Raw genomic sequence first — 26322 nt, forward strand, 5'->3', positions numbered from 1 at the left:
TGTTTGGCATAGGGTGTCCAGCACTGTAGCTTGCTGGTCATTGAGTGAACCTGCGTGTTGGTGTTGAGATGGAGATCTCTGGGAGATTATTGCCGTTTGATATTATGTGGAGCTGGGAGGTCTCTTGTGGACCAGTGTCCTGAAGTTGGCTCTCCCACCTCAGAGGTATAGCACTGAGTGCTGGCTGCAGCACCAAGAGCCTTTCATCCACATGGCTCAGAATGAAAGGAAGAAAAATAGAAAGAAAGAAAGAGGATAAAAGAAAATATAGTAAGGTAAAATAAAATAAAGTTGTTAAAATAAAAAGATAATTATAAAGAAAAAAGTTTTTTTAAAGAGTATAAAAATACAAAAACGAAAACAAAAAAAATGGATGGATAGAACCCTACGACAAATGGTGAAAGCAAAGCTATACAGAGAAAATCTCACACAGAAGCATACACATACACACTCAGAAAAAGAGGAAAAGGGGAAAAAATATTAAATCTTGCTCTCAAAGTCCACCTCCTCAATTTGGGATGATTTGTTGTCTATTCAGGTATTCCACAGGTGCAGGGTACATCAAGTTGACTGTGGAGATTTAATCCGCTGCTCCTGACGCTGCAGGGAGCGATTTCCCTTTTGCTTCTTTGTTCGCACAACTCCTTGGGCTTAGCTTTGGATTTGGCCCCGCCTCTGCGTGTAGGTCGCTGGAGGGCGTCTGTTCTTCGCTCAGACAGAACAGGGTTAAAGGAGCCGCTGATTTGGGGGCTCTGGCTCACTGAGGCCGGGGGGAGCGAGGGGGACGGAGTGCGGGGCCAGCCTGCAGCGGCAGAGGCCGGCGTGACGTTGTAGCAGCCTGAGGTGCGCTGTGCGTTCTTCTGGGGAAATTGTCCTGGATCCCGGGACCCTGGCAGTGGCGGGCTGCACAGGCTCCCGGGAGGGAACATGTGGATGGTGACCTGTGCTTTCACACAGGCTTCTTGGTGGCGGCAGCAGCAGTCTTAGCGTCTCTTGCCTGTCTCTGTGGTCCGCGCTGTTAGCTGCGGCTCATGCCCGTCTCTGGAGCTCCTTTAAGCAGCACTCTTAATCCCCTCTCCTCGCGCACCAGGAAACAAAGAGGGAAGAAGAAGTCTCTTGCCTCTTCGGCAGCTCCAGACTTTTTCCCGGCCTCCCTCCCCGCTAGCCGTGGCGCACTAACCCCTTCAGGCTGTGTTCACGCCGCTAGTCCTCTCCCTGCGCTCTGACCGAAGCCCGAGCCTCAGCTCCCAGGCCCGCTCTCCCCGTTGGATGAGCAGACAAGCTTCTTCGGCTGGTTAGTGCTGGTCGGCACCGAACCTCTGTGCGGGAGTCTCTCCGCTTTGCCCTCCGCACCCCTGTGGCTGCGCTCTCCTCCGCGGCCCCGAAGCTTCCAACCTCCACCACCCGCAGTCTGCACCTGTGAGGGGGTTTCTAGTGTGTGGAAACGTTTGTTCCTTCACAGCTCCCTCCCACTGGTGCAGGTCCCGTCCCTATTCTTTTGTCTCTATTTATTCTTTTTTCTTTTTCCCTACCCAGGTACGTGTGGAGTTTCTTGCCTTTTGGGAGGTCTGAGGTTCTGCCAGCGTTCAGTAGATGTTCTGTAGGAGTTGTTCCACGTGTAGATGTATTTCTGATGTGTCTGTGGGGAGGAAGGTGATCTCCGCGTCTTACTCTTCTGCCGTCTTCCTGGAAGGCCTCTACAGCAACTCTTGATGAGAATGACCTTAAGACTAGCAGAATGGCTTCTCCTTGCACATTTTGTTTCCTTCTCAGGTCATGGGCAATGTTTCTTTGAAGGCTTCTTAGTCTCTTCCCCTTGCTAGTGTTGGAGGGTCTCCTGCAGAGGCAGGGTGTGGCTGTGGTCACCGTGAGGAAAAGGACACTGGCAGCAGAAGTTCTGGGAACTACTCCTTGGCGTGAGCCCTCCCAGAGTCCACCATTAGCCCCACCAAAAACCAAAATAAAACAAAAAAACTGTAGTCTTGATTTGCATTTCTCTAATGATTAGTGATGTTGAGCATCCTTTCATGTGTTTGTTGGCAATCTGTATATCTTCTTTGGAGAAATGTCTATTTAGGTCTTCTGCCCATTTTTGGATTGGATTTTTGTTTTTTTTGATATTGAACTGCATGAGCTGATTATAAATTTTGGAGATCAATCCTTTGTCAGTTGCTTCGTTTCCAAATGTTTTCTCCCATTGTGAGTGTTGTCTTTTTGTCTTGTTTATGGTTTCCTTTGCTGTGTAAAAGCTCTTAAGTTTCATTAGGTCCCATTTATTTATGTTTGTTTTTATATCCACTTCTCTAGAAGGTTGATCAAAAATGATCTTGCTGTGATTCATGTCATAGAGTGTTCTGCCTATGTTTTCCTCTAAGAGTTTTATAGTGTCTAGCCTTACATTTAGGTCTTTAATCCATTTTGAGTTTATTTTTGTATGTGGTGTTACGGAGTGTTCTAATTTTAATCTTTTACATGTTGCTGTCCAGTTTTACCAGCAGCACTTATTGAAGAGGGTATCTGTTCTCCATTGTATATTCTTGCCTCCTTTTTCAGAAATAAGGTGACCGTATATGCATGTGTTTATCTCTGGGCTTTCTATCCTATTGATCTGTATTTCTGCTTTTGTGCCAGTACCATACTGCCTTGATTTTTATAGCTTCATAGTATAGTCTGAAGTCCAGGAGCCTGATTCCTCCAGCTCCATTTTTCTTTCTCAAGATTGTTTTGGCTATTCGGAGTCTTCTGTGTTTCCATATGAATTGTAAAATTTTTTATTCTAATTCTGTGAAGAATGCCATTGGTAGTTTGATAGGGATTGTATTGAATCTGTAGATTGCTTTGGGTAGTAGAGTAATTTTCACAATGTTGATTCTTCCAATCCAAGCACATGGTATATCTCTCCATTTGTTTATATCATCTTTAATTTCTTTCATTAGTGTCTTTTAGTTTTCTGCATACAGGTCTTATGTCTCCTTAGGTAGGTTTATTCCTAGGTATTTCATTCTTTTATTTACAGTGGTAAATGGGAGTGTTTCCTTAATTTCTCTTTCAGATTTTTCATCATTAGTGTATAGGAACGCAAGAGATTTTTGTGCATTAATTTTGTATCCTGCTACTTTACCAAGTTCATTGATTAGCTCTAGTAGGTTTATGGTAGCATCTTTAGGATTTTCTGTGTATAGTATCATGTCATCTGCAAAAAGTGACAGGTTTACTTCTTTTCCAATTTGGATTCCTTTTATTTCTTTTTTTCTCTGATTGCCATGGCAAGGACTTCCAAAACTATGTTGAATAAAAGTGGTGAGAATGGACATCCTTGTTTTGTTCCTGATCTTAGAGGAAATGCTTTCAGTTTTTCACCATTGAGGATGATGTTTGCTGTAGGTTTGTCGTATATGGCTTTTATTGTCTTGAAATAGGTTCCCTCTGTGCCCACTTTCTGGAGAATTTTTATCATAAATCAGTGTTGAATTTTGTCAAAAGGTTTTCCTGCATCTCTTGAGATGATCATGCTCTTTTATTCTTGCATTTGTCAATATGGTGTATCACATTGATTTGAGTATATTGAAGAATCCTTGCATCCCTGGGATAAATCCCACTTGATCATGATGTATGATCCTTTTAATGTGTTGTTTGATTCTGTTTGCTAGTATTTTGTTGAGGATTTTTGCATCTATGTTCATGTGATATTGGCCTGTAATTTTCTTGTGTGTGTGTGTGTGTGTGTGTGTGTGTGTGTGTTACGTGCGCCTCTCACCGTTGTGGCCTCTCCCGTTGCGCAGCACAGGCTCCGGACTCACAGGCTCAGCGGCCATGGTTCACGGGCCCAGCCGCTCCGTGGCATGTAGGATCTTTCCAGACCGGGGCACGAACCTGTGTCCCCTGCATCAGCAGGCAGACTGTCAACCACTTCGCCACCAGGGAAGCCCTGTAGATTTCTTTTTTTGTGATTTTTTTCTGGTTTTGGTATCAGGGTGATGGTGGCCTTATGGAATGAATTTGGGAGTGCTTCACCCTCTGCAATTTTTTCAAGAGTTTGAGAAGGATGGGTGTTAGCTCTTCTCTAAATATTTGATAGAAATAGCCTGTGAAGCCATCTGGTCCTGGACTTTTGTTTGTTGGAAGAGTTTTAAGCACGGTTTCAATTTCATTACTTGTGATTTGTCTGTTCATATTTTCTGTTTCTTCCTTGTTCAGTGTTGGAAGGTTTAGGTTTCTAAGAATTTGTCCATTTAGTCTAGGTTGTCCATTTTATTGGCATATAATTGCTTGTAGTATTCTCCTCTGATCCTTTGTATTTCGCTGGTGTCTGTTGTAACTTCTCCTTTTTCATTTCTAATTTTATGGATTTGAGTCTTCTCCCTTTTTTTCTTGATGAGTGTGGCTAAAGTTTTATGTATTTTGTTTATCTTCTCAAAGAACAAGCTTTCAGTTTCATTGATCTTTGTATTGTTTTCTTTGTTTCTATTTCTGATCTGATTTTTATGATTTCTTTCCTTCTACTAACTTTGGATTTTGTTTGTTCTTCTTCCTCTAGTTGCTGTAGGTGTAAGGTTAGGTAGTTTGAGATTTTTCTTGTTTCATGAGGTAAGATTGTATTGCTCTAAACTTTCCTCTTAGAACTTCTTTTGCTTTGTCCCATGGGCTTTGGATCTTCATGGTTTTGTTGTCATTTGTTTCTAGGTATTTTTTGATTTCCCCTTTGATTTCTTCAGTGATCCATTGGTTATTTAGTAACATATTGTTTATCCTCCATGTGTTTGTGTTGTTTCAGGTTTTTTTTTTCCTGTATTTGATTTCTAATCTCGTAGTGTTGTGGTCAGAAAAGATGGTTGATATGATTTCAGTTTTCTTAAATTTTCCAAGGCTTGATTTGTGACCCAAGATGTGATCTATCCTGGAGAATGTTCCATGTTCACTTGAGAAGAAAGTGTATTCTTCTGCTTATGGATGGAATATCCCATAAATATCAATTAAGTCTATCTGGCTAACTTCTTACAGTAAATTATAGATAATTGGTTTTATATCTTTCTTCTTTATAATATAAACATTTGAAGTTATAAATGTCCCCCAAAGCACTACTTTTGCTCCATCTCATGAATTTTTATGTTCTGTCTTCATGTTCACTTAGTTTGAAGTATTCTATAATTTTTCTGTGATTTTTCCCTTAATCCATGGGTTACTCAGTCATGTGCTGTTTAAAATCCAAAAATGTGGGAGTTTCTCAGATATTCTATTATTGTTGATTTCTAACTAATTTTCATTATGGCCAAAAAAGAAATCGTGTTAGATTTAAATATGTGAAATTTATTAAGACATTTTATGGTCCAGCACTGATCTATCTTAAAATTCTATGTATACCTCAAAGTATGTTTTTTCTGAAATTATTGCATGCAGTGTTTTATAAATGTGTTCAGTCAACATGGTTGATAATGTTCTAAAAATTTTCTTTATCTTTACTTTTTTCCCAGATGGGATAATTTGTATCACTCTGTCTCCAACTTTGTTAACCATCTTTTTTACCAGCTCCAAGCCATTGATTTTTCATTTCAAAGAGTATACTTTTCGGTCCTAGAATTTCCATTTGATTCTTTTTCATCGTTTTAGTTTTTGCCTTGGGATGCCAATTTGCCCACTTATCTTGACCACCTTTTCTTTTAAGTCTTTGAACAAATTTTGACAGCTTTTAATAATCCTTCTTTGCTTATTCAACATCTGAGTCATTATGGTATCTATTCCTATTTACTTATTTCTTACAACTTTGTGTTACATTTTTCTCTTTATTCACACTTTTAATAATATTTGATTGTATAATGGATAACACTGATGATATTTTAAGAGATTTTTGATTCTCTTATCTTCTTCCTAAAGATATTTTGATTTATTTTCTAGCTGACAGTTAAATTATAGCCAGATCATCTTGAACTTTTAGAGCCTTCACTTAATACTTTGTTAGTGAGTCTGATTCAGTTTTACCCTTAGTCTTAGGTTAAATCCTTGGACATAGTCTTTATTCCTGAGGCATACTCTTTTGGAAGTTTCTATAGAAAGCCTAAGTAAGATATTTATGAAGATCCTGTAACTTTATTGAATTCAGCCTCCAAACTCTGTTGCCCTTATGGTAAGCAATGGCTAAAATCTCTGTTCCAATTTTCTGCCGTATTTCTGTTGCTTTTTGTTTTCTTATTTTTTTTCTGTACATGTGCAATTCAAAGGTCATCTATGTATTTAATGGGAGTTAGTACGTAAAAATTGGGGCTCACCTTTGTGTGATGCTCCTGTTTTTGGGACTTCTTCATTCAAATTTTAGCCGCTCTGGAAAGCCCCAAATCCATCCTCTGGTACCCCAAGCCAATATGAGATTTCTGCTTGTGCTTTAGCTACCTCACATCAAATTTCCTGGGTAATGTCTTCAGAGTAAAAGCCATATAAATATGGATTGCACCTAGTGTGATTGTGTTCTTTTGACAGTTTGAATACTCTGCAGATTATGCTTCCAAATAGTTCATGTCTAATATTCTCTCCAGATTTTTTTTTAATCTGTGAGACAGTTGGTCCAAAACAAGCTACTCTGCCATTACCAGACTCCAAATTTGTTCTCTTTTAAAAAATGTTCAAAAGAGAAAAAAAAAAATTTGCATGACATATCACAGGCTGAATTGTGCTGATACATTTACAAGTGAAACTGAATATGTCATACAGTTATCTGTTGTTCTTTCTATAATATATATCAATTTCTGGGGAGGGGTTTGTGTAACCATGGGAACAATCACTTCTCTCAGTAACCAGTTTATTAAATGGAAAGTGATATCTATCTTGATTTCACTTCATAGAAAATGCCAGTTTTCTGGTTCATTATCTGTTCTCATCTTGGTCTATCTGCAGCATTTGAAAGAGTTGGTCATTCTCTCCCTCTTGAGAACCTTTGTTTTTTTGTTTTCTGGGACAATACACCCCTGTAATTTGCTTTACAACTCACTGGCCTCTCTACGTCTATATCTTTTGCAGGTTCTTTTTCTCCATGACCTCTGAATGTTGGAGTTCCTCAGGTCAGAGTTCTTGGATTTTTGTCTTCTCCTGCTACTTTCTCTTGACAATCTCATTCATACCGTGGCTCTAAATATACTCTGTATTTTGAAAATTTCCATATTTATATTTCTAGTTTACCTCTCTACTCTGAACTCCAGATTCATATGTTTAACTGTTTAGTGATATTGTCTCTGTTTTGCTTAATACACATCTCAAAATTAACATGTGTAAAACTGAAATCTTGCTCTCTCCTTGCACTTTCCATCTCCAAAATATTTCCTGATAACCTCCATCTCTATTATCCCCCATATCTAGTTGTTTAGAGCATAATCATTTGAGTCATCCTTAACTCTTTCCTTCACACCCCTGATCCACCATCTTTGAATTCTGATGACCCTTCCTTCAAATATTTCCAAAATCCTATCACTTCTCACTACTTTGATTACCACCTTGTTCTGAGCCAACATCATCCTTTACCTGGGTTATTGCAATATCTTTCTACATAGTCTCAAAGCTTCTGTCCTTGCCCCCATTAAAGTCATGTTTTTCATTTAACAGTCAGAGTTACTCTTTAAAAATGTAAGTCAGATCAGGACTCTCCACTACCCAAACTCTTTCAAAGATTTAGAAATAATTATAAAATTATGTTTATTGGCTTCTAAGGTATAAAGATATATTTGTATGACAATATTACAAATAAGGGGGGAAGGAACTGAGTTATATAAGAACAAAGTTTATGTATACTGTTGAAATTCAAGTGTTATTTATCCAAACTAGATTGCTATATATTAAGATGTTAATTATAATTCCAAAAGCAACCATTAAGTACATAACTAAAAATATATATTAAAAGAAACAATTGAATTAAAATGAAATACTAGAAAATGTATATTAACACAAAAGAAAATAATAATGGAGGAATAGAGTAACAAATGAGATATAAGACATACGGAAAAGTAAAAGCAAAATGGCAGGTCTAAATCCTACCATATCAATAATTACATTAAATGTAAATGGACTAAACTCTCCAACCAAAAGATAGAAACTGACCAATGGGATTTAGAAAATATCAAAACATGATCCAACTGTATACTATCTACAAGAAACTCACTTTAGATTCAAAGACACAAATGTATTGAAAATAAAAGTTTAGAAAACATGCAAGCAGCACCAAAAATAGAGCTGGTGGAGCTAAACTACTATTAGACATAATAGACCTTAAGACAAACATTGTTACTACAGACAAAGGAGAACATTTTGTAATGATTAAAGTGTCAATCCATCAAGGAGACACAATAGTTATATGCTATATGCATCTAACAACATATGCATCTAACAACTGAGTCACAATGTACATAAAGTAAAATATGACAGAATTTAAGTGAGAAATAGACAATTCAACAATAATAGTTAGAGACTTCCATACCCCATTTTCAATCATTGATAGAATAACTAAACAGAAGACAAGAAAATAAAAGGCTTTAACAACACTGTAAACCAACTGGATCTATCCAATTCTGTTGACTCTACTCGACATCAACAGAATTAACATTCCTCTCAAGTGCACATAAAACATTTCCAGGATAGATCAAAAACTAAGAAATGCAATAATTCTCAATAAATGGAAAATAATTTAAACCATAGAAGTACGTTTATGACCACAATGGAATAAAATTAGAAATTAAAAACAAGAATTAGAGTAATTCCCAAATATATGAAAATTAAACAAATACTCTAAGTAATCAATAGGTCATAAAAGAAATGAAAAGGTAAGTTAGGAAGTTCTTTGAAATGAGTGAAAACACATAAAATACCGAAATTCATGAGGTACAGTTAAATCAGTGCTTAGAAAGTTTTAGCTATAAACGTCTATAGTAAAAAGAGAAATATTTCACTAACCTAAGCTTTTATGTAAAGAAACTAGAAAGTGAAGATAAAACTAAACTCAAAACAAGCATTGAGAAACAAATAATAAAGATTAGAATGGAAATAAATAGAGAAGAGAAAAATCATATAGAAATGCATCAAAACTAAACATTTATTCTTTGGAGAGATTAAAAAAAATGATAAACTTTTAGCTTGATTGACCAAGGAAAAGAGAAAGAAAACTCAAATTTATAAAATCAAAAATGAAATTTGGGACATCACTACCAAACTTAGAGACATGAGAATAATTATAAGGGAATACTGTTAATCATTGTATGCCAATAAGTTTGATAAGCCAAATTCAATGAACAAATTCCAAAAAATACAAAATGCCTCAAGAAGGAATAGACAATCTAAATAGGCCTATTATAAGTAAAGTGATTGAATTAATAATCAAACATCTTTCCGCAAAGAAAAGTTCTAACCAATATAGATTCACTGGAGAATTCTTCCAAGCATTTGAAGAATAATTGACACCAGTCCTTCACAAACTCTTCCAAAAATAGAAGAGAAGGGAAAACTTCCCAAGTTATTCAATAGGGCTGATATTATCCTTATACCAAAACCAGACACACATCACAAGAAAACTACAAACTAGTATCCCTTTTGAATATAGATCCCAAATCCTTAACTAAACACTAGCAAAGCAAATCCAGCATCATATAAAAAGAATTATTTGCCATAACTAAGTGATATTTATCCCAGAAATGCAAGGTTGACTTAACATATCAATGTAATACACTATATTAATTCATTAAAGGACAAAAGCCACATCATCATCTAAACAGATACAGTTAAATAATTTTACAAAATCTAATACCTTTTCATAATAAAAAAGCATTGAGGGGACTTCCCTGGTGGTGCAGTGGTTGGGAATATGCCTGCCAATGCAGGTGACACAGGTTCGTGCCCTGGTCCAGGAAGATCCCATATGCCGCAGAGCAGCTAAGCCTGTGTGTCACAACTACTGAGCCTGCACTCTACAGCCAACGAGCCACAACTACTGAAGCCCACGAGCCTAGAGCCCGTGCTCCACAACAAGAGAAGCCACCACAATGAGAACCCCGTGCACCATAATGAAGAGTAGCCCCCGCTCGTTGCAACTAGAGAAAGCAAGCATGCAGCAATGATGACCCAACTCAGCCAAAAAAATAAAAATTAAATTAAAAGCATTGGGCAACTAGGAACAGAAGGAATGTTACTCAACCTGATAAAGGCCATAGATGAAAATCGCACAACTGACATTGTAATTAATGGTGAAAGACTGCAAGTTTTCCCCCTAAGATCCTGGAAGAAGACCAGGATTTCTACTTTTGCCACTTCTATTCCACATTGTTCTGCATTTTTTGCCAGGGCAATTAGGCAAAAATAAATAAATAAATATAAATAAAAATAAAAAATCATCCATATTGGAAAAGAAGTACTGTTAGCTCTATTCACAAGTGTCATTATCTTGTATATAGGAAATCCTAAGGAACCCACAGAAAAAATTATTAGAACTAATAAGCTCTTTCAACAAAAGTATACTGAATCAATGGTATTTCTATAAACTAGCAATGAATGATCAAAAATGAAATTAAGAAAGTAATTCCAATTACCATAACATAAAAAAGGATAAAATACTTAGGAATAAATTTAACAAAAGAAGTGCAAGACTTGTCCAATGAAAACGACAAAAAACTGTTCAAAGAAAGTAAAGAAGACTTAACTAAATGGGAAAATTTCCTATTTTCATGACTAGGAAGACTTAATATTGGAAAATAGGAAGAGGGCAATACTCCCCCAATTGATGTATAGGTTCAACCCAATCTCTATCTAAATCCCAGCTGGAATTTTGTAGAAATTGGCCCATCAACCCTAAAATTCATATGGAAATGCAAGGGGCCCACAGTAGCGAAATCAATTTTGAAAACTAACAAAGTTGGAAGGTTCACAAAACAAGCACATGAAAAGATGCACATCATTAGTTATTAAGAAAATGCAAATAAAAATCACAATGAGATACTAGTTTTAGCCCACTAAGATGGCTATAAAAATCTAATTGTACACTAACAAGACTTAGCTAGCATGTGGAGAAATTGGAAACTATATATTGCTATGGTGTGGATTCCTCTATTTCTCTAGTTTTGCAGACACATGTATTCACATCCTGAAGATTATTATTTCTGAAAACATAGGGACAAGCACCTGATGAATAGATAAACAAAATGTGATATATCCAATACAATGGAATATCATTCAGCCATAAAACGTTACTCAACATAGATGAACCTTGAAAACATTATGCTAAAAAGGTACATATTGTATGCTTTCCTTTATATCATATTATATTATTTACATCATATTCAACAAAACTTCATTTATTGTAGGAATAAATGAACACTTTTCTGTGTGCTCCTTTCCATATGATGAAAATGGTGGACTTCACAGTTCTGCTTTCATGAGCTATAGAAACTCAAGGATCATTCTGCAGATAATTTTATTTTCTTATTACTTTGTACTGGTGTTGTTGACATACTCAAAAGCCAATGATATATTCTTAGCCTTCTTCAAATTTTAAATTCTTTCTTTTAAACACAGGAAAAGTTGTTACTATGGCTCTCAAGTGCATTTTCTTCACTTTGCTGCTGCCAGTACACAGCACGAAGCTCTCTTCTCAGTGCTGTTGATTTTTAAGGGGTCAGTTCAACCTTTTAAGATGTCGCCTTGTGATTTTGGCACACCTTATTGAGGAGATGGTGTGCAGGGAGGCAGAGTTGCCCATTATCAGCTGCAAGCCAAAAGTGCTGTTTGGCAGAGATAAGAAATTTAAACAAGTTTCCCAAGGCATAGGTAGTTCCAAAGTATTGCCTGTTTATTATAATTCTAACCTGTTTACTTAGTAATACAAGGAAGGTTTTAAGAAAACAGCTCTCACAATAAACATTTAACATAAAGGCACCGTACACACATATCTCTAACTGATTAATTGTTCTTATAATCTCTTACACTTTCTATTCATCCAGAGTCTTTTTTTTTCATCCAGAGTCTTGACTTCATGTCAGAAGTCTTCCTGCAGCTTGTTCTCTACTTCTGGATGTAACATATTTCTCTCTTTAGAGAGAACCCTGTCTAACTTCTTCCTGAGGTAATCTAAAGGGAAGACATTAGTTTACCTGTCTAATTTTCTCTTGTAGCTAAAAAAGTCCCTGCCTCTCCCCAATAAATTTCTTTCTGTCAGCAAAAGGCACATCTCATTGCTTGTTCTATTCTACCTCTTCTTAGTCCCTAATGAAAATGATCAAATTCCAATAAGTATTAGGTTTGCAGTTTTACTCCATTTTTCCTTTCTTTTGAGGAATCACGTTTGTTTCCCGCCTCTAGTGTTTGACTTTATCTGCTTACTGTGTCTTGTTAGTTAGTTATTAGTACCTTCCCTTTAGTTTTAGGGGTGCTTTAGTTTAAGCGAGAAGTTTTAGAAACACCAGGAATAAAACTTACACAAGAATTTGTTCAAGGTTAAAATGGTAATGTTACAATGAAATTTGCATAACACCATAGATTCTCTTTCTAAAGAGTTCTCTATTGGGATTCACACAGTTTTATTATTTTCATTTTCATTTACAACAGCTTCTGTTGTTGACTGATTAGGCATTAATTGCAGGAGTGCTTACCAGAGTGAAATAAAATGGCTCAAACTGGGGATCTGCCTGTCAGGATGTATCTGAAAACTGATGGAGTCAATCAATGTTGAAACAAATTTTGTGGCTTTTTATTAGTCATATGTTACTGAGTGTAGCATTTTGTTTCCAAAATTGGACTGGTTCATTGCCAGTTTGAACCAACAACAAAGACCCTAACTATTGAAACACAAATGACCAATGAACATGAGAAACATATTCAATCTCCTTTCTAATAAGATAAATTCAAATTAAGAACACAGTGGGAACATATTTTTTAGTCTATCCTATTTGCATGGATTATTTTAAAAATGATATAGTCATTATTTATATAGGCATAAGCAAACACTCAAAAATGGCTTTGTGTTAGAGAGTTATTGACAGTTTTCTTCTTTTTTGACTGATGGGTATTCTGTGTCCACCATGTGCCAGTCATTGTGGTAGAAGCTAACGTGTATTATCCTATTTAATTCTCAAAACGAGTTTGTGAGGTAGGCACTCTTATAATCCACATTTTACAGATGAGAAAATTGAAGCTTAAAGATGGAAACTAACTAACTAAACACCACACAACCGTGAGTACCAGACTTAAATACATGTCTTCCAGATTCTAACACCTATGCAAGCCTCATTGAGTGCTGGGATTATAGGTGGTATTTCATTTCTTCTCCCCCAATGTGTTTTTAAAAAAATGAACATTATAATTCTTATGATCGAAAGATACAGTACATGCTTGTTTTCTTTTAAGGAGTTCCTCCTGAGTTAAATTTGCTCTATGTGAGGTCAACAACTTTGGAAGTGGCATGCAATTATCCAGAAGTAGGGTACATTGGCAGAGAAAATGTGGCCCTATCTACTGATCAAGACATGCAATTGTATGTTCCGTAGAGTCATCAATTCTGGCCCTCAGTATGTACACAGTCTTGAAGGGCTCGTTGCTTCAGCAGAGGACTTTCTATGTGGAAGTCTTATATAGCAGTTGAGTAATTTTTCTCTCTCTACCCACTCACATCTATCATTTCTAAGCCTGGATCATAATATACCTCATACAAAAAGTATTGAGTTAAGAATTGTCCATTTTACAAGTTTGCTCTTTATCATCTATAAAAGAGAATCTAGAATATTGAAATGTTTCTCATTTATTAAAACAAAATCAAGCTACTCAGGATTCAAATGTGCTAATTATTATTTTGTTTTATAAGCTCTTCCACAAGATTGTCCTGTATAATTTATTACCTAAATGGATGACATTGTAAATGTTTAATGTTTTTCTCAGTGAGAGTAAGTTCTTTATCACACACCTGTTGGAAATAGAAAAAAACACATTTGAAAATAATTACGTTACTAAAATATTGTTTAGTATCTGGACCTTGTTATTATTACAAGTCAGTGTCAAGCTGTTGGTTAGATGAGCCTCTGTGGGCTATTCATGCCCTTTTTAGGACTGTTTCTTCTTAATTATTTTTCTTAGGGCATCTTTCACATCCTTGTTCCTCAAGGTATAAATGAGAGAGTTCAACACAGGGCTTACAGCACTGTAAAATGTAGAGGTGACTTTGCCCTGGTCCCGGTACTCCCTTGACTGAGGTTTCAGGTACATGCAGGTGGCTGTCCCATAAAATATGGTGACCACAGTCAGATGGGATCCGCAGGTGGAGAAAGTTTTGAGCCTGGCCTCTGCAGAGCGGATCCTCAGCACAACCACCACAATGCGAGTATAGGAGATGAGGATGAAGGTGAAGTGCAGCGACAGTGTCAATATACCGATGACCAGACCCAGAATAAGTCTGACTAGGGTGTCTGACCAGATGAGCTTCAACAGGGCCTGTGCCTCACAGGTAAAATGGTTGATGATATTGTGTCCACAAAAACTGGCAAGAATTGCAGTGATTGGTATTACTGCTAAAAGGAAGGCACTAGCCCAGGTCACCACAGCCAACTGTATGCAGACCTGGTCATTCATAATGATGGTGTGACACAGGGGATTGGATATTGCAATAAATCTATCATAAGCCATGACATCAAGGATGAGGCACTCTGTCATCCCCAGAAAAAGAGCAATGGTCATCTGAGCATAACAGCTAGTATAGGAAATGGTGAGATAGTCTCTTAAACCATTGAACAATAAAAAAGGCACTGAATTGCTAGAGTAGCAGATATCAAGGAAGGGCAAGTTGCTTAAGAAAAAATACATAGGAGTGTGAAGCTGCTTATCTACTCTAACCACAACAATGATGAGACTGTTACCCACCAATGTAATCAGGTAGACTGCTACCCTGGACTTTTGGATGATTGGACAAACCCACCAGGATGAACTCTGTCACTTCGCTGGCATTATCTGTAATCAGAATATCCATTGTGTTCTATCTGCTGAGGAAGAAGAAATTGAAATCATTTTAATTTGGGAAACATTTATTGAGTGTTTGCTGTATCCTCAGTAGTATATCAGGTGCTATCAGGAGGAGATGTCTATGAAACAAGTGATGCTGTTTGTAAGTTTATGTTCTATTTTGGAAGATGAAGCATTCATACACAGCACAAGATTAATTTGCAAAGTAGCACAATCCATTGTGAGTCTTAATCCCTTCATCTATAAAATGAGGGAGGTTGGACTCCACCTGAAGCATGCTTTGAACACTCCCCCTAAAAGAAAATGTGCTAATTTACTGCTTAAATGTAATCAGATCCCTGAATCACAGAATTACTAATTGTTCTTTCCTGCTATGGATATTAGCCAGAGGTTTATCTTTAGCTTCTTCATATCCTTGGCATAAAATGTGTGCCCAGTTCACTCTCATTTCTTCCTTAACCTGCACATCCAATCAATCACTAAGTACTATTGGCTTGTCCTCCTAAATATATTTCAAATCTACCTACAAATCTCTATGCCCACAGCCAACACTTATCTAGTAAGAGCCACCATCGTCTCACATCTGGACTAACACAAAAGCTACTTAATAGGTCTCCCTACTTCCATTCTTGCCTCTCTATAGTCTATTCTACACATAGCAGCCTTTTACAAACATTCCCATGCTTAATACCACTCTAGGACTTCTAATTACAATCGGAATGCAATCTAACCTGTTTACTATGACCCACAAGAGTCTAAATGACCTGACCCTAACCTTATCTTGCATAATCTCTTCTCATGCTGACCTTGTTTCAGCAATATTATCTTTATGAAGCACTCTTAAGATTGTTCCTACCTCAGGATTTTGCACATTGTGTTCTTGCTGGGGGAAATGTTCTTCCTACCGTTTTTGCTTGGTGAACTCCTAGTCATTCTTAATACCTCAGCCTAAAAGGAACTTCATTACAAAAGCCTTCCCTAACTCCACTAATTTAAATCAGATCTCTTTGTTAAAATTGTTCATAGTACTCAGAACTTTTCTTGTATGGCTCTTATCACAGTTTGTATTTATATATTTGTGTGATTATTTAATTTCTGCTCTCTTACTATAGCCCTAGGAGGAATGAGGCCCTGACTGTTCTATGTACTACCTTATTTTCACTACCTCACACAGTACCTGGTGTGAACCCACAAAATGTGGGTTCAATATATGTTTGTTGAATGAATCAAGGCCAGTTATTTGGTTCTTCTCTCTTACCCAATGTCATGAAATTGATTTGACTGAAACTACTCTGAACTGGCTGAAGAAAGTAAGTGTTTGATGGTAAAAAGCCTATGATGAGAAACAGTTAGTATCTCATAGTATTCAGTCTTTTTTTTTTTTTTTTTTTACTTTTTGGCCGTGCCACATAGCATGTGCGATCTTAGTTCCCCAACCAGGGATCGAACCCCTATCCCCTGCATTGGAAGCACAAAGTCTTAACCATTGGACTGCCAGGGAAGTTCCTCATAGTAGTCAGTCTTATTAATGCCCTGTAGCTCAGAAATGATACTTTTTTAGCCTTACAATTTGCCCTTTGCATGGAAGGAAGGTGTGATAGTGAAGAGAGAAAATGGGTTTATTCTAGAATCTGAAAGAAAAGTGTTTTCACCCTTTTTCATCCATTAAAAATTTTATTTTCTTTGTTCTAGTTCTATCAGATATGCATACTATCACAGACCAGCTCATTATTAAGGTCAAGATCTTTTCCTGGATTGTCTGTAAAATTTCCAGGAAGTTGTAATCACAAATCAGGATTTGGGGCATCTACAGTGTATAGTTTCAGACTCATGAGGCAGTTGTCAGGCCTTGGTGAGAACAGGCTGTGGATGGGAAGGTTTGTCTTAGGAGCTAGGCAGCAGAGAGAACTATTCAGGCTAATGATGTAGGTGATCTCTTTGGATTCTCTACTCAGGACAAACTCCAAATCTCAGAAGGTAGAAGACCTTTATGGACAAGTAATTCAGGAAGTAGAGTAAGAATTTATAACAAGATCCTCATTAAAACCTAATACAGGATAAGGGGGTTCTGAAAAGAAATCAGAACCAAGGGCCAAAAAACTGAAAAAATACTTAGGTGCTGCTAAACTTCTAATTACAGTTGTTTTTTTACTTATTAAAGACAGTGATCTTACAAGGAGGCCCCTGACTACCTGTAATGAGAATTTAAAGGCTCCTTTTTGTTCTGTATACTCCCAGAATTGGAATCAGAAAACAGAATCAATCTGAAGTGAAAAAGTCTTCTTGGAGTAGAGTTATAGGATTGAGACTGAAGCAGAAGTCAGGTAATCTAGTCTTTATTCAATGGTGACACCACAAGCATAGTTTCTTAACAGCATTACAAGAATGGGATTTTCGGGGCACAAACTTTTTCAAGGGGTACTAAAGTTTCACACTAGAATGGCAACATTTAAAATCATAAAGCTTTATTTTTTTTTTGACTTACAATATTCACCATGTTATAGTCCTAAAAATCTCAAAACAAATGCCAGTATAGATAGCTGAAAAACAAAGAACACATTTATGTGTTTACATGATTTTAGAGAATTTCACTAGACTAACCATATATATTTTTTATTGAATAATTCAATGTTTTAGCGCTGTGTAGGCCAGAATCTTCCTAAATTAACTAGACATATGTGGAGATTCTCACATATAGTCACAGGCTTTTGATCTTTTGGAAACATGTTGGGTGTACTTTTCTTCACACAGATTTCCCAAAGAGGGCTTTCCTGGTCCCACTTACCATGTAGGAGCATGCTTCCCAGGAGGACTCATTTAACTTTTAATACTTAAATTAAGGGATGGTTGGAGTATCTTCCCTGTTCTCTGAGCTCTTCAGAAAGCTCCCAGGAGTTCAACATATACTAGAATAGATAGTGCGCACAGACAGGAATTTCTATTATTCATATCAGGCAGTGTAGACTGTTGGTTAAGAGCACGGATCCTGGATCAAAGTTTGAATCCTGGATCCATTACTGATTCACAGTGCGACATTGGTCATTTGCTTAGCTTGTTTACACCTTAGTTTCCTCAACTATAAAATTGGGAAAATTATAGTAACTATCTCATAGGGCTTTTGTGCTATATATATAAGCTATTATTATTTTAAATAATATTTTTAAATGAATCCTCATTTGGGAAGTAGCACCCATGACAATATGGCCACATTTGTTATCTTTCTTTTCTGGAAGGGGGAAAATAAATAAATGAGGACAAAAATAAGGCAATATGGTCAGATTATACTGTGAGCCTTCTGAAAGAAGAATTTGCATTTCATTTCTATAACTTCAGTACTTGTCTCAATTCCTGACACATGGCAGGAACTTAATGAATAAATGATTATTTGGGGAATCAAATTGATTTTTCTCATCTGAATAGCATAAAAGCCCCCCAAACAAAAATGGCAAGGTCTCTTAAGAGTTGTGCGGGATCATTAGCTCACTGAAGTGTTGGAGTCTTTCAAGGGGAGTGAGTTACAGATGCATCCTGGGAGATCCATGTCAAGACTGACCATTCCACACATATATGTTGATTTGTTCCAACAAACAACTATGGCTTCTTTCCTCCTTGCCAGGGTGTATGTTCTTCACTTGCTCTTACAACGGGTTTTATCTTGATTCTGTTCAGCATTTTAGAAACCGGGGCTCCAAATGGTCCAAAACATGAAAAAGAGAAGAAGGAGAGAAGAATCTTAAACATTCTCTGCTGTTACCTTCTGAGTTTATTCATTCTGGTTTCAAAGAAATGATTTCACTGAAGAGACTTCAGGGATCAGGTCCCTAAAAGGCAATTAAATCCTACTACTGAACTAAAGCTGTACATTCTTCTGGGAGTGTTATTTCTAAGTCATTAAAATACAAGTAGATTTTGTCTACTAATGCCAATACTTCATTAGTGACAATATGATAAAACTTTTGACTAACACCCTCAACTCCACTTTTGCTCTTAAGTTACCAGGGAGCAGAACCAACTCTAGGGTGATTACTCAGAGTCCTATGTTTCTTGGGAGGGTTTCCAATACAGTGACTCAGAATGTAATGAATGAATAGGAAAGGGGGAATGGCCACAATTTATTGGGATGCTATGAAAGCTTCAATTAAGCATTCAGGTAAATAATGTTAACAGTGTTTACTGGAGGTTTCCTCTTCCTCTTCACTTTATCCTAACTTCCCCCAGCCTATCCCAGCCATCTTTGACTTGAATAGTTTCTGGAAATCCCACTTTTTCCTAAAACTTTGCTGGATTAAATTTGAGGTGCCATACAAATTGTCACTGTCTAAATATAATCATCTTCTCATTCACTGTCCCATTGATTTACTTCATCTGTGCATGTACCTAATTATAATAGTATTATTTTATTGATTTCTTGCCGAGTTGTGGCCTGAATATATGATGTAATTGTTTATTATTTTTACATGTATCCTTCTTAAAATTTCCAACTTAGAGTTCAAGATATTGGGGCTAGGAATGAGGCATCTCAGCAAATGGTCTAGCTGAGTGCTACTCAAAATGTTTGCAATGACATAAGAACAGAATTGAGAGTAAACAGTAACTTTTAAAGTGATTTGACGTTGCCATAATATTTTCATTGTATTTTATAAAATATCAGGCTGTGACAGCTTGGAACTTTAAAAAAACAGCTGTGTTTTACCACAGATAGTTTAAGAAGTATTGGTTTAACACCTATTCATTTAAGCAGTTCTTATTGTGCATGTACTCTGTGCCAGGAATTATGCTAGGGAGACAGAGATGAATGAAACAAACTTCTTGTTCTCAGTAAACTTATGATCTAATTGGGGATAAACACTCCAAAACAACTGATTATAAAATAATATGGAAGAGGCTAAATTTAGGGTTGAACAAAATGTTATTAAGCAAAAGAAAATAGAATTAAGTCACCTATCCAGGGTTAAACAATGCAATGAGCTCTGGGGAAGGCTTCATTGAAGACATGACATTAGATCTGACCTTGAAGGATGACTGAGGTTTTGCCAGGCATGGAAGACAAGAAGGGCACTGCAGGCAGAGAGAACAGTGTATACAGTGGCATATACACATAAAAGGTAGAGAAAAAAGTGTTGATTTCCTGGAGCATGGGGTCTGTGGAGATGAGGTAGAGAAGGAGGAAAAAGAGGTTAGCAGGGTCCTCAATTAATGTTGGCATATCCTATAGGCAATAGGGAGCCACTGCAAGTTTCTAATCTTGGAGGGGAATTGTAGAAGAAGGTTTAATATGATGAGATTTTTGCTTTAGAAAATCATTCTGGAGAAGTTTCTAGATTTGATGATGGCCATTCTGACTGGTGTGAGATGATATCTCATTGTAGTTTTGATTTGCACTTCTCTAATGATTAATGATGTTGAGCATTCTTTCATGTGTTTGTTGGCAGTCTGTATATCTTCTTTGGAGAAATGTCTATTTAGGTCTTCTGCCCATTTTTGGATTGGGTTGTTTGTTTTTTTGTTATTGAGCTGCATGAGCTGCTTGTAAATTTTGGAGATTAATCCTTTGTCAGTTGCTTCATTTGTAAATATTTTCTCCCATTCTGAGGGTTGTCTTTTGGTCTTGTTTATGGTTTCCTTTGCTGTGCAAAAGCTTTGAAGTTTCATTAGGTCCCATTTGTTTATTTTTGTTTTTATTTCCATTTCTCTAGGAGGTGGGTCAAAAAGTTGATTGGATGGCTAGTTTAGAGAGAGACTGGACTAGGGAAAAATAGGAGCTTATTACAGTCATCCTGGTATGGGTTGAGTAAGCTGTGGACTAGGACAGATGCATTGAGGACGGAGAAGGGATGGATTTCGAAGACATTTCAGAGCAAGAAACAATAAGATTCAGTGAGTGAGTGGTCATTAAGGGTAAGTGAGGAGAAGATGTAGAGGCTAATTCTGAGGCTAATGAAAATACCATCATGTAGCATTTGTAACGTGCTTTTAACTTTTTAACATCTAACATCTGTGATCTCATTTGATCTTCCAACCCTTCTGAGGTAGGTTAAAGAATATATTTTTCCCTGTTTGACAGATCCAGTCCAGAGAATTAAGTGATTCGCCCAGAGTTTCATAGCTCATTAATGGCAGAACCCAGACTAGAATCCAGACATCCTGACGCCTAATCATGTGCTTTTCTCACTCCATCGCGATGTTGCACTGAAAAAGTGTTTGACCTGCTGCTCACAGTTAATCGGAAACATTTGCTCTGCATATTACTAGCAGGGGGAAAAAAGAGGAGAGAAGGCACCCAGTGAGATGAGCACCAACTACTTTTGAGTCAATTGAAACTTCAGTATTAGTAATAATAACTGTATAATAACAGTAATAAAATAAATTAATGCTTATTGAGGGCTTACTATGTCCCAGCCATAGTTCTCATCATTTTATATAAAATCAACTGATTTAATCCTCTTAACAACCTTATGAGATCAGTCCTATGATTGTCTTCCTGTTATAGATGAGGAAACTGAGGCAGAAAGTTGCCCAAGGTCATATAGCCAATAAGTGTCAAGGTCAGATGTTTTAGCTAGACAATCTGAAAACAGCATTTTTTCCTTTCTCTGTTCAGCAACAATCTTACCTTCTTCCTACTTTTCTTTTTCAAAGACTCCCTGAACCCATCAGGCTCCCATCAGAAAGAGCATCTAGGCATCAGGAGAATTGTATTTTTTAAATTAAATTAAATTAAATTAATTTTTTATTGAGGTATAATTGACACATAACATTATATTACTTTCAGATGTACACCATAATGATTTTATATGTGTATACAATGAGAAATTACCACCACCATAATTCTAGGAGAACTGTATTCTCTTCCCAGTCATATCGCTAACTGTTGACCTTGATATCACAGCCTTTCTACATCTTTTTATCACCTCTTAATGTCAGTTTCATAATATTAATAACAATATATGTTTGTTAATCTCATTAAATTATTTAGAAGATGATATGAGGTAATATATGTTCAAGAATAAGATAAACTGTAAAGTGTATAAAGTGCTTTATAATTTTAAGAACTAGGAAGATATAAATTCACATAGTAATATTGCTTGCGTACACGTCTTTCTTCCCACCTAGACAATGAATTCTTTGAGGGGAAGGATCAAATATGCTTTTATTTGACCACCGCATCTCTGGCAATACCACAGTACCGGCTGTATAGTAGGTAGTTAATAAATGCATATTAATTGAATGATATATGTACAGATGCTTGAATGCATGGGTGAGAGAGCAACCTTGGAAGGCACTATTTAAGAAGCAAGTAGGCATTTCAATTCGTGGCGTCTTAGGCTCACGTGATCCAGACTTCACAATGACAGCTAACTATAGACTAACTATATATATATATACTGTCACTATATGCTTTGTCTCTTTATTGACTTGTTGGTACAGGCACAGCCTATAGACAGGGACTATAACTATAGGCCAGGGACTTTTCTAAGTGCTTTACATGAATTGAGTCATACAGTTCTTATAACCAAGCTATGAAGTCACATTCAACACATCCTTTTTAGCTCTCACCTGTATTGTAAAAGTGTGTAGACTTTGTAAACAGAGATTTAAATGGCTTCTGAGCATTCTTCTCTGAAACATCTACTTCAGTAACATCATTGGTAGCAGTTTCCTACATAATATCCCTAAAACTTCCCAAGATTCCTGCGATTCCTGCAACTGTCTGAGGTTGTTGGCAATATTCCTTTACCTTCTCTCTCACAGCCCTTCCAAAGGCTTCATAGGCCTCTAATTCTGTTTATTAAATCCCTTCCTGCCTGATATAACTAGAGTGGTTGTGTCTACATGATCAAACTCTGAACACTACAGTTAGTGTTACAAGTACTATTAGCTCACTTAGGTGAAGAGATCAAAGCAGAGAGAGTAACTTGAAATAAAAGTGGTAGAATGAAAGTTTGAATCCAAAAAGTTTGGCTCCAGGGCCTGTGCTCTAAATAGTTATACTTCACTGCCTTTCCTCAAGTGAAATCCCAAATCCTGTGAATGGGGTGTGGCGTCTTTTTCCTAAATCCCTATTGGAAAATATCACTTGGAAACTATTTTTCAGTTTGCAGACTTTCTCCTCAATTTCTAACAGAACTATCTTAGTTTCAAACCAGTCTTTATTTGCTTTCCAGGGTGAAGCAAGGTAAGCTTCACTACCCAGCTGCCTAGGATGAGGTGCACAGTGGAATGCTTCTCACAATGCCTGTGAGTGATCAGGTGGAAGCGATAGTCAACCTTAGGAGTTTTCAACAATCAAGAATTGATTTCATTCCACAGCACCCTCATAGAATTCATTTTTATATTTAAAATGAATTAATATCAATGTTGAATTAGATTGTCTTTGGGGTTTAGATGCCTAGAAACAGAATGTTAGTGCTGGAAGGGCCATAGCTATGTTAACTAGCTGTTATGTGTGTCTACTTTTCCAGTCAAAGCTAACATTTAAAGTCACGCAGATAGATCTATATATATTGATCTTGAGGAATGTCCATGATATATTGTCAAGTGGAAAAAGCAAGTTGCAGAGTAAATTGATGATATTATTCTATTTTTTTAAGAAAATATATATAACACCTAGATGCAGAATGTTAAGACTAGAGAGATCCTTGGGTAACAAAACACAACCTTCCTATTATATTGATGAGCAAATCTGAGGGCCAAAGAGTGCTATAACTAAGGTCACACAGCTAGTTAGTAGCAGAATCAATTCTGCAGCCCTATCTCCAAACTCCACTATGTCACTCTGTCTATAGGCTGTGCCTGTACCAACAAGTCAATAAAGAGACAAAGCATATAGTGACAGAGCTACCATTTTGTAGTAGGGGCACCATTAACAAAAGTATAATTCTCATTTTAAGCTGCAAATAGAGAGCTGTAATAAAGAGTAGAATATTTCTCCCCCCAAAAGCAGGGTCATTAAAATGAGTACTCTGCATATTTCTCCTAATTTCTGAATTTCTCTCTACTTGAAGGCTCTATTGTTTTCTCCTGTAAAATTTTATTGATTTCACCAATGTAACTTTATTTCACAATGTTAATTTGAAATGTTTTGCGTAATGTATGAAACTTGCCCTGGCACCTAGTACCTAGTTCCTGGTTGAAAGTAGAAAGTTAATATTTGTTGAATGAATAAATCAAAGATTTAAATCACTTGGATTTTTTTCTAAATATTTTTTATTTCTTGATATTAAAACATGGTTTCAGTGGCTGAGAATACCATAATTAAAAAAAATGTATAATAGATGGAATTTGAATGAATGTTGCATTTATTTGAAAATTATGCTATTTTGATAAGTGATTTACTCATTCTATTTTTTTTTCTCATTGTTAACATGAGGGGTGGATTATGGTGACTTTTCTTACCAATTTTACAGAGATATTAGGAATACAGAATGAAATAATATATTTGAAAGAAGTTTAGAAAAAGAAAAAGAAAAAAATGAAACACTCTACACTAATGTAGGAAATGTCTATGATAAAATTTTCTCATGACTCTGAGGTTAAGTAGAGTAAGGGATTGTGCTTTTACAACAGGGTTTGCCTTCAGTAAAGTTGTAAAATTTCTGACATTTGTCTTCTGACCTTTTATTATACCATTCTTTGTCCTATTTTCCAATTTCAGTTATGCCTCGCCTCCTGCTAACAGTCATAGGAGATTCTCTTGCTGCTTAGGTCTCTTCTGTCAGTGAGGAAATGATTCTGATAAATTTATTTACCTTAAGTTGAGTAACTTAATGGGTGGCCGACCACTAATGTGTTATATGTAAAGAAAGAGTAAAAAAAATGCCTGTAACGGAAATTCAAGTCTCAGTAAGAATAATACTTTGGGGTGGGAGCACTTCCTGAAGCTTCTCATATAATGATCACCTACTCTACCAAGGGTAAAGTCAGACGTTTTAAACAGTTTTTTTCTGTCAGTGAAGATGTAGCTGAATGTTATTTTAGAAGTTTAGAAGCAAAGAAGTCTTATGCCCTTTTTGCCATAACTTTCCTCATTGCCCCTTTAACATCCTTATTCCTCAGGCTATATATTAGGGGGTTCAGCATGGGTGTCAAAGCCCCATAAAACACTGAGATAAACTTGTCCTTGTCAGGGGATGACTTGGACTGTGGTTTCATATACATGGAAATGGCTGCCCCATAGAAGATTGCCACCACAGTCAAATGAGAACCACAGGTAGAAAAGGCCTTGAGCCTACCCTGGGCTGAGCGAATCCTTAGAACAGCAGTGGCAATTCGGACATAGGAGAGGAGAAAAAGCCCAAAGGGTAGGAGCAGGGAAAATACTTGTGATGAAGATCATAAGCTCATTGAGGCTGGTATCAGAACAAGCCAGCTTAAGAAGGGAGAGAATTTCACAGACAAAATGGTTGATGACATTAGCCCCACAGAAATGAAGTTGCAGAGATAAGATGAGCATGGCAGTGAGCACAAGTGATGCCCCCCATGAGGTAGCAGCCAGCCAAACACAAACTGAGCCATTCATGACCACAGAATAGCGCAGGGGATTGCTGATAGCAACCACACAATCATAGGCCATGACAGCCAACAGGAGGCACTCTGCTGTGGCCAAGACCAAGGAGACATTTATTTGGGTCAAACAATCGTGGGTAAGAGAGGTAGGGATGGGTAGAGAAACAATGCACCAAGGCCTGGGGCATGGAGACTGTTCCATTGCAAAGGTCTAAGAAAGACAGATTACTAAGGAAGAAGTACATTGGAGTGTGGAGGTGGGGGTCAACGTGGATAAGAAAGATGATCAGTCCATTCCCCAATAATGTTCTGAGGTAAGTTATCAGTACCAATGTGAAAAATGTGACTCTCCATTCAGGATAGTTAGAGATTCCAATAAGAAGAAACTCAAATACTGCTGTAGCGTTGTCCATGGCCATTCTTCCCACTTGCCACTATTCATTGGATGGGTGCCAATGTAGTTGCCTAATTTTACCTGAAAGAATGAGAATAAAGATGGAGGGATGGTATGAGAAAGTTGGAAATAACTAGGGTGTACAGGATCATTCTCGTTGTCCTCTTCAAAAGATAGAAGAATACAAATGAGATATCTATGATGGATACAGAGGCAAAGCTAAAAATCTACTCCCTCCCGTGGAAAACAGCAAATTCCCCATTCTTTTAAAATGGTTATATGAAAAGTTCTGCAACCCACTTTTGCCAGATACTTTTTAGTATCATTTTTTTTCCAAGTAAGAAGAGAGGAAAAGGAGGGCATCTTCCTGCTTCTCTCACTCGTTCTCCATTTTCAAAGACAAATCTATTCATAGAGATGGTTGAACCTCTGTCAGCTTGAGTTACTAATCTCCACCA

The 26322-nt window shown here is 36.9% G+C and overlaps 2 protein-coding genes across 2 annotated transcripts; both read right to left on the reverse strand.

Moving 5' to 3' along the window:
* Positions 1 to 14052: 14052 nt before the first annotated feature.
* On the reverse strand, positions 14053 to 14971 carry LOC132418779 (olfactory receptor 13H1-like). Its single transcript, XM_060002765.1, is given in 2 exon segments — positions 14053 to 14890; positions 14892 to 14971. Coding segments are annotated over 2 exon segments (918 nt in total).
* A 9992-nt stretch (positions 14972 to 24963) lies between these two features.
* On the reverse strand, positions 24964 to 25889 carry LOC132418780 (olfactory receptor 13H1-like). Its single transcript, XM_060002766.1, is given in 3 exon segments — positions 24964 to 25276; positions 25278 to 25600; positions 25602 to 25889. Coding segments are annotated over 3 exon segments (924 nt in total).
* Positions 25890 to 26322: the final 433 nt, after the last annotated feature.

Source organism: Delphinus delphis, chromosome X (assembly GCF_949987515.2).
Source record: "Delphinus delphis chromosome X, mDelDel1.2, whole genome shotgun sequence".
NCBI lineage: Eukaryota > Metazoa > Chordata > Mammalia > Artiodactyla > Delphinidae > Delphinus > Delphinus delphis.